General features: G+C 43.9%; 1 protein-coding gene across 1 annotated transcript; it reads right to left on the bottom strand.

Annotated features, from left to right (window-relative positions):
* Positions 1–3,218: 3,218 nt before the first annotated feature.
* LOC123142777 (uncharacterized) lies at positions 3,219–8,273 on the bottom strand. The gene is made up of 6 exons (XM_044561534.1): positions 8,075–8,273; positions 6,400–6,493; positions 6,094–6,328; positions 5,169–5,831; positions 4,863–5,082; positions 3,219–3,767 (listed from the first exon to the last, which is right to left on the bottom strand). Exons 1-6 carry the CDS (start codon positions 8,271–8,273, stop codon positions 3,481–3,483), a joined length of 1,698 nt encoding a protein of 565 aa, XP_044417469.1. The 3' UTR covers positions 3,219–3,480.
* Positions 8,274–8,998: the final 725 nt, after the last annotated feature.

Raw genomic sequence — 8,998 nt, 5'->3', positions numbered from 1 at the left:
TTTGCAAGCATTCATATCATAATCAATGTGCATGATGAAGAAAACTGGGAGTGTGCTGGTTGACCACTTATTTTGGCCAAGAATGGCGCGTGACATGGAGTGCTACATGTGGCAATGCGGGGATTTTTTACAAAGCTAAGTTCCGTTTGAACTCTCAGGTGTTCTATGCGAGTATATTTTTATGGATTTTGTTCTTGACTTATCACAGACTAAGAGCGAGAGTGACTCCCTCTTAGCCCCGTGTTTGTGGTAGTTGATCTTTTAGTAAAACTAGTAAATGTGTACTTGCAATGCATGTTGGTATTTATTAGAATATTAATTGCATGCTCATATTAGGGAAGATATTAATTGCATGTTAACTATATGTGATTCTCGCTCATATTAATTTGGTATGATATTAATTACATGTTAACTATATGTGATTCTCGCTCATATTAATTTGGTATGATATTAATTACATGCTAAACATGTTGAGCGCTCGCTATTGGAGTAATCTAAGTCATTAGATTAACAAGATTTGATGGCCGAGATTAGTTGGATCTGCCTTAGATTAACAAGATTTGATGGCCGAGATTAGTTGGATCTGCCTCTTTAAGCCTTTTTATATTGGTATATAGATATTGATGACACATTTTATCCCATGTCGAAGAGTGAGGATGCTTCACACATTGTTGAATTATTCTTTAGGGAAGTTATGTGACTATATGGAGTACCGCACACACATCTTATATATCTAAGGAGTTCGTTCTCACTATTTTATTTATCTTAACATGCAAACTATCCACCTCATCACATATTCCCCACACATGTTACCTCCCATTTAAATGTACATGCAAGTCATCCACATCAGCAAACGCTTGCAACCAATCAACGTTTCACTTTTCACCACATGCATGCTCTCCATATCATCAAGCGTCATGGAACCATTCAACTTTCCATTTTTCACTTTCCACCACTGCAAGCCTTCCACATCATCAAGCACATGAAAGTCATCCACGTCATTAATTTTAATTTTTTATTTTTTATTTTGCAATAGTAAATAATTGAGCTTGAATGTCACAAGACAATATAACATGCATCCACCTCCATTTACCTCTAGGTTGACTATGGTGCAGTACTATTCTCATATATTTTAATTTATTTTTGATAAGTTTATTTCTAAAAAATTCCACAGCAGCGCGATGGACGTTATCTAGTTGTTTTAAATCGGGACACTAAGTTCTTGAGCTACTTTAGGGGACCTTTGTGGGGAAACTTGGAAGAAGGAACCTATTTTCCACGGCGTGCCACCCACAAATTGATAAACAAACCGAATTTGTAAATTGAACATTGTCCATGATGCTAAGAGCTGTCCTAAAGAAGAATTTGGAGATCTGGGATGAGTGTCTACCTCAAGTGGAGTTTGCATATAACATGGCGGTAAATTCAACCACTAATTTTTACCCTTTTGAGCTTGTTTATGGGTTAAAACCTATTGCTGATTTTTTTCCATTTCCTGTTTTGAGAACGAACCAACTTTGCAAGTAAGAATGTTGATTTAGGCAAGCAACTTCATGAGAAGGCAAAGGGGAGAGGATGTTGTTGAGCAAGGAAATTTGGTATGGATACATCTATTGAAGGACCATTTTACTGAGCAACGCAAGTGCAAGTTGTCGCTCACAGTGATGGCCTATTCAAGGTGCTTGAGAAGATAAATGACAATGCCTACAAGATTGATTTTCTAGAAGATTATCGTGTTAGCCCAACCTTCAACGTCTTTGATCTTTTCTTATACCTTGGCCCTTTAGAGTTGAGGACAACTCCTTTTCAAGAGAGAGATGATGAGGATGATATCACAACCATTCACACTACACCAATCATCAATAGATCAATCACAAGAAGTCACACGAAGCAAATATATGATCAGGTGCAATGTCAAAGAGGGCCCACAACATCTCAGCCCATGAAGAAACAATGTTTTAGTTCGAATAAACATAGCTAGGAGTTAGGGGGAAAACAAGTTTGCTGCTAAAAAAAATAATGTCCCGACTCCGACGAAACAATATTTGATGATGAAATAAGCTAACTACACCTTACAAGAGAATTCTAGAAGTTACCTCATCAATTCCCTAAGCTGGTTTGGTTTCACACCTAAGCTAGTTCGATTTTCACACTATGTTGGTTCTCGAAGTTAGTTAGCTTTTCACACATATTGGAGGGTGTCCCCAATATAAATAGATTAGTGCATCCATTCGTAGAGGACTTTTGGTATTTCTATTAACTAGTAAATGAGCACGTGCAATGCACGTTGATATTAGGGAGAAAATTAACTGCAGTTGATATTAGGTAGGATATCAATTACGTGTTAATTATGAGATTAATATATATGTTAATATTTGGTATGCTATCAATTGCACGCTCAACATGTTGAGAGCTCACCATTGGAGCAATCTAGGTCGTTGGATTGACATGGTTTGATGGCCGAGATTAATTGAATCTGCCTCTTTGGGTCTTTTTATATTGGTATAGATAGACAAAGACATAAGACTCATCATGAGATTGGAGACTTATTGCTACCCTTATTCTCGAGATTCCATGTGGAGTTGCTCATAATTTGTGCTCCACAACTTAAGGGTGGTTGTGTGGGTTAGTGTTCGTGATTTCCCTTGCAAAGATTGCATCAATCCCGTGCTCCACGTCTTGAACTCGGATTGCATGCTATGGTTGGCATCCTCCTCGTTGGGCCACCATCTCTCTTTTTTGGCAACTTGCAACTAGTTATCCCTCCGTTCATCGATCCTACGTCATGAAGAGGGGGCGATAGTTGTCCCTCCATTCATCGATCCTACACCATGAAGAGGGAGCGACAATTATCCCTTCATTCATCAATCCCACGCCGTAAAGATTGGGTCGCCCGCTCGTGCTTCTCTTCTCTAAAGACAGTTGCGCGCCACTTTTTCTCTCTACCAAAATTATTTCACAGGGACTTGCCGTGGTAAGAGGTCTTATGGCTCACAAGAGCTTAAGTGAGCGCACCAGCTAGATACCAAACTTGAGACATGAACTTTCTCTGTTTTTCGTTTCTTTACCTTGACAAGAACTTGCAACGTCTCCATGAACCCGACACTCCAATTAAATTGCATAGTATAGTACTGCAGATGAACATAAAGCATGTACTCCCTCCGTAACTTAATATAAGACGTTTTTTGACAGTATGATATCAGTATATAGCCAGTGAGTAACATAAAGTTTGCATGACAGCAAAAGACCCATGCATCTTTCTTGGACCAATATCTCAGCAAAGAAGCGGGAACCCTGATACGAAAACAACACAAGGCATCCCTTGATGAACTGCAAGAAACATTTTGCATGGCACTAAGTAAAGTGGTGGTTAAATTTCTCTCTGTCTCTCTAGCTAGCTAGCAAATACAAAGGCTGGCATCTATCATTCATGCAACTCACCTTTGCTGCTTGCATTGGCAAATGGCACGAGCTCTTCAATCAGTCAAACACCACATTAGCATCTGACATACGTACAAAGTCCTCTGCCTTTATAGGTGTATCGTCACGTCGGTAGACGTCGTAGATGCAGTCGTCAACCACAGCACCTACACAGCCACTTGCCTCGCGGCTGTGTGCGATGATCCCATTGTTGGTGAATGACTTTGAATACACTCCTTCTCCACACAGCATCTTCTCAAACTCGATGTTGCGCCCACGGAAGCTCACCCTTGTTGGGTGTACAATCCTACTCCCATGGTACTCACAGTACATGCAACGGACTTGTTCTGCCATGCAAATATACAGAGACATCATGTTATTTATAGTTAGTTTTGGATGGTAGAGTGAACAGAAATTTACTTATACATTCATGCACAGCAATTAGTCATCGATAAGGGAGCAAATCAGGAAGCCTTTCTACACTGTTCGTGTCAGAAAATCTTTGTAATTCATGGCGCTCAGGGAGCAAGGGGTGAGCCGTGAGCGGCGTAGATGGTTGGGTGGTGGGTAGCAGCGTTCATTGGATGATGATAGAGCTGCTAATATTGTCGTCCTATAAGACTGAAATATACTTACACTTGCAGAGTTCATTGAACACTTTGTTAAAGGTGTATTCTGAAGGTGGTATCTTATAAAGAAGCCTATGCTGCTTGGTGACTGAATCGGAAACCTCATGCTGTACAGAGGATGAGCTAAAACATGTGGTGTCACACATAACAGTACTTTATAGGGATGACGACTTATAATACCTATGGTGTGTACATAATACAGTGCTTGACGATGGCTTTCTTCTAGAAACAAAGTTCACATAGGATGCAGTAGTGATAGTCCGTCTTCAGAAAGAAAGGATACTTCAGATTTTTCAGTTGGCATTGTCTTACAGAATACAGATCCCAATGGGATCACCTAGTATGAATATGAACATGATTATTTTCTTCCGTCAAAAAAAGGACCACGGCAATAGCTCGGGTGCTAAAGCTTGGTTTTCACCTTTTATAATTATCTACTAGTACTGAACTGTGCCGCTGAACTGAGCGTCTGCTATTCCATTATTTGGTTTGCTCTGTTTTGAATCTCCAGAGGCTCCAGCATGTGGAAACAGAGTTGGTGTTATTTTTGGTTAGACATCTTGCCTTTTGGCATTTTCTTGATTATTATTTTTAACTTCTACCAACTCACTTCAGTAATTACCCATTGTGTTCAGTAATCTGTCAGGACGATTCTTCCACCTCTGGTGCAGAATGAATCATTACTCGTAGCATACATACCTCTAAAGACGGACATGGCAAATAGGTGCCTGACTTATCAGCTTGATACAAGACAAGGAACTATATATCTGATTGATGGAGAACATTACTAGCAAGGGCAAAACAGCAACATACCAGTGCCTGGAGGCAGCACACGCACAGGGCAGCACAAGCGCACATCTGTGCCATCATTGGCACATTCAGCAAAGAAGAGCGTCGGAGGTGTAGCAGCAGATTGGGCAGCAAGGAAGTTGATGTGGGAGCAACGGTAGTAGCCTTTGCCAGGCCTTGTGCACACAGGACCATCAACATACTCATTGGCACCGCAGATAACATGAAGCTTGTAACTTGGTACCTTGAATCAGTAAGACAAAAGAAAGGTTAACTGGAAACATGGATTGTTTTGCAGAGAGAGCAAAGTCTTAAAGAGAAGGAACCAACCCCGAGTTCATTGCTGTATGAGTCCATTGCAGATTTCGCCATTCCGACGAGCCTAGCATGCTGGTCCCAGAACTTGTTAATCCGATGTTGCACCCTTATGTGAGCCCACCGGTCTAGAACCTTGATCTTTGTTTCTGGCTGCTGCTGGTGTTCTGATAACATGCAGGAATACATCAAGTATTCAGGGAGGTGCTCAGCATCCTCATGGGAGAGCACGGCATCACCCTTGAGACGGTCGGAGGCCATCCGCGACACTGAATTAGACGGCCTGAGAAGCTCTACCTGGTCATGAGGCTCAGGGTGTCGAGCTGCTGCAGCCGCAGCAGTGTAGGCTTGTTCGACAGTGGCAGATACCACCATATCATCATCATTCTTATCATCATCAACTAGGAGGTTTGGATCAGCGAGTCGGAGATCAGCACCGACAGCCTGCAGTCGTCGAATTGCTTCATCAGGTGTGAGGTGTGTCGCGGCACACCGGGTGCAGAGAAAGGAAACAAGACCATATAAGGATCGGACAGCGATCCGCAGAAGGCCTCTGGTGCTAATCGCCGATATCTCGACATTCTTCGCTGGAGGGTAGGCTCGGCTATACCAGATGGTGTTGAGGATGATGTTGCCGACCGGATCCAGCGGCTCGTCTTCCCGAGCAGGACACAAATCCTAACAAACGCGAAGAAACAACTGAAAAGAGAGCCCTCCCACTGGCAAGGGCCGAGATCCACCTCGCCGCCATGCCCTAAGGCCACCGAAGACGAGGCGGACCGACGGCGACACTCAACCTTATCTGATGCATGTGGAATGGTTGGGTAGGATTGCTCTGAAGTGCTCGTCCTTGTCGCCACCGTAGCTCACTGATGCATGTGTGAGCATGGAAACTCGTCGCCCTAGCTCTCCCACGCCTGTGCGAGCAACCGTAGCTCACCGTCGCCTCGCTGATGCCTGCGCGAGCCCCCACAGCTTGTCGTCGGTACTCGTTCATGTCAGCAGTCAGCACGCGCCGGCTCAGATCTCCCTCACCTCCCTGATGCCTCCGCGAGCCACCGCAGCTCACTGCCCGCGCCCTACGCGAGCAACTGTAGCTCCAACGGCGTGATGGCGGCAGCGGCTGGAGGCCCTTTTGGTGGTCGTTGAGGAGGAGATGGATGCATGTGCAAGTGCTGAAAATGGAGAATGCAAGCCCTATAAGTCATGTTCTTAGAGTGCAGTTTGGCAATTGCATTGAGAATACCATGTCATGTTTAGTTTCACGGCCAGGATCAACTGAGCGACCTGTTCTGCTTCAATTGATGCAGCGTGTTCAAGGATAGGTGATGGAATTGTAGCTAGAAGTGGAAAAAACATGTAGATCTCAAATTTCAGTACAGTGGCAAGGGAGATGCATATAAACACTTCAACCATAGTCCATGATGCGAACAACTTGTGGTTGGATGATTAGAGGGACTGTGGTATCCCCAGCCCATCAGGGTTCAAATCCTGGTGCTCGCATTTATTCCTGGATTTATTTCAGGATTTTCGGCGATGCGTATTCAGTGGGAGGAGACGTTTTCGTCGACGACGAGGTGACTATGATGACTTCGTAAATTTCAACATGATATGCCGGCTCGGTGTTTCGGAGGTGCTCATAGGGGTAGGGTGTGCGTATGTGCGTTCATAGGGGTGAGTGTATACGCGTGTATATGAGCGCTTGTGTCTGTACTGATGTTAAAAAAACCATAATCCATAGATTGATGCAGGGGGGGATTAGTACATCAGAAAATCAAGAGGCCAGGGGTGATCCTCCTTTTTTTTTAAAAGAAAATCAAGAGGCCCACGAGAAAATCACACGGAGAAGCTAGTTGGTTCCCAACACGACCTCGGAATCACGCCTACTTGGCACAATTAGGAAAACATGAACACAAGATTGACTTTGCGGTCGTAAACGTAAACAGGTCAAAAATCATGGTCATGTTGTAACAATGCATATATGCAGCTCAGAGAAAGGGGGAACATCAAATCATCCATTGTAGGAAGAGGAGCCATCGCCATGATAGTTGTTTGTTTCTCTATCTAGCACAAATTGTTTATCATCAGATAGTTTAGGCATTTCTATAGATTAATGAAAGAATGCAAAAGGATGAGACATATATAGGCTTCAGATATCTAATTCGTGACTCCCAGAAAAGTAAAGCAAAAATTTAGTGTGGCGAATGGTTAAATGCCTGTTAACCACCAAACTAAACTACTAGTGTAGCAACTAGAAATTAAGAGATGCAAAAAAATCGCTGGTGCACTTTGCCTGAATGTAATCTGTATCCAATGGTATGTACATAACACCACCGAGGGAGAACAAATCATCAGCTTGTAAAAAAGACAATATCAGTGGCGGAGCTACGTGCAATGCTAAGGGGACCATGCAGAATATAATTTACATATTCTAAAATTGTCACCGTGTACATTTTGCAGAAAACACCCCCAGCTTCCCCCGACACAATCCGCACTCCACCCCGCCCATTCTTCCCCTCGCTACCGAACAGAGATCAGGTGACATGCACCTTTGCACGTCACCGTGTGCCTTGCGGCCCGAATTCAAATTTAAACATTACGAAAAAATCTGAAAAAAATCATGCATGTTCACAGCACATATTAAGATAATCCCTAAAAAATTCAGATCAAAATTCGAAACATACATCAAGAAGCAAAAAAGAGAAATCTGTCATGAATAGTTGCGAATGGTTCTCTGTATACTATTCACATCTGAGTTTCTCTTTTTTGCTTCTCGATGTATGTTTCAAATTTTGATCTGAATTTTTTAGGGGCTATCTTAATATGTGCTGTGAACATACATGATTTTTTTCAGATTTTTTTTTGCAATGTTTAAATTTGAATTCGGGGCACACGGTGACATGCAAAGAGGTGCATGTCACCTGATCTCTGTCCCTCGCTACCCCATTCTTTCACTGCTTGCTCGCCCACGTCGCCTTGCCCCTCCCTTCCCACCTCCTCCCACGCCGGTGCGACCTTCTTCCCCCATGCCTCGTTTGAAGCTGAAGGTTGGATTTTTGCGCGGCGGCCTAGCGAGGCGTCCATCCCCGAGGACCCCTGGCCATGGCGGCCGCCGTCCATGTCTACCTCCTCCGTCAGCCTCCTCCTCGAGTGCCCCCTCCTCCGTCTGCCGCCTTGTCGACTCGGTCTCTTCTCCTCGCCGTGGCGCTTCCCCGCTCCCGCCTTCCCGTCTCCGCTCCTCCCTCCCCATCGGCACCTGCCAACTACCCGACGATCTGGACTCCGGCGACCCCTGCTGGCCCCCTCGTCCGACCACCTGCTCGCCGTCAACCATGAAGCCCGCCCCCTCCATGGACATCGTCGACCCAAGCACTGGGAAGCACGGGTGGTCAAGGTGGAGGAGCTCACCGCCGAGCTCGCCGGAGCACTACGCGCTCAAGGCGTCCACAACTCCACGTGCTCAAGTCCAGAGCTTGCCGGAGCTTCAGATCCAGAGTAAACTCAAGTTCATGCTATAGTTCTGAACTGAAGTTCATTTGTACTGATAGATGTTGAAGACAGTAGACAATTAGCAAATGTTGAAGACAGTAGAGAGATTTGGACTGAATTTTGCTCAATGAATATGGAAAATTATGGTGCACCAGAGTAGGGAAAATTTAGCTACTGTCTGAGCTTTTGTGTAATCTTGGTCAATGTTGAAGACAGTAGACAGATTTGGACTGATATTTTCTTTAGTAATCTTGGTCAATGTCAAAACTGTGAAAACTGAAAACAAATTCAGTAATCTTGGTCAATGTCAATAAGAAACCAGTAACTACTGAAGTCAAATTTCAGTAATTTTGATC

Source organism: Triticum aestivum, chromosome 6D, assembly GCF_018294505.1.
Source record: "Triticum aestivum cultivar Chinese Spring chromosome 6D, IWGSC CS RefSeq v2.1, whole genome shotgun sequence".
NCBI lineage: Eukaryota > Viridiplantae > Streptophyta > Magnoliopsida > Poales > Poaceae > Triticum > Triticum aestivum.
The sequence above is the reverse complement of the archived record's forward strand: the minus strand, read 5'-3'. Positions and strand labels throughout refer to the sequence as shown.

Excerpts from the sequence above, each read along its gene's own strand:
- LOC123142777 (XM_044561534.1), bottom strand. The coding sequence starts at position 8,273 with ATGGACGGCGGCCGCCATGGCCAGGGGTCCTCGGGGATGGACGCCTCG. Across the intron at positions 6,494-8,074 it reads TAGCGAGGGACAGAGATCAG|CTACAATTCCATCACCTATC; the intron begins GTGACATGCACC and ends TTCCACTTCTAG. Across the intron at positions 5,832-6,093 it reads CAGGCATCAGCGAGGCGACG|GATTTGTGTCCTGCTCGGGA; the intron begins GTGAGCTACGGT and ends CGCGTTTGTTAG.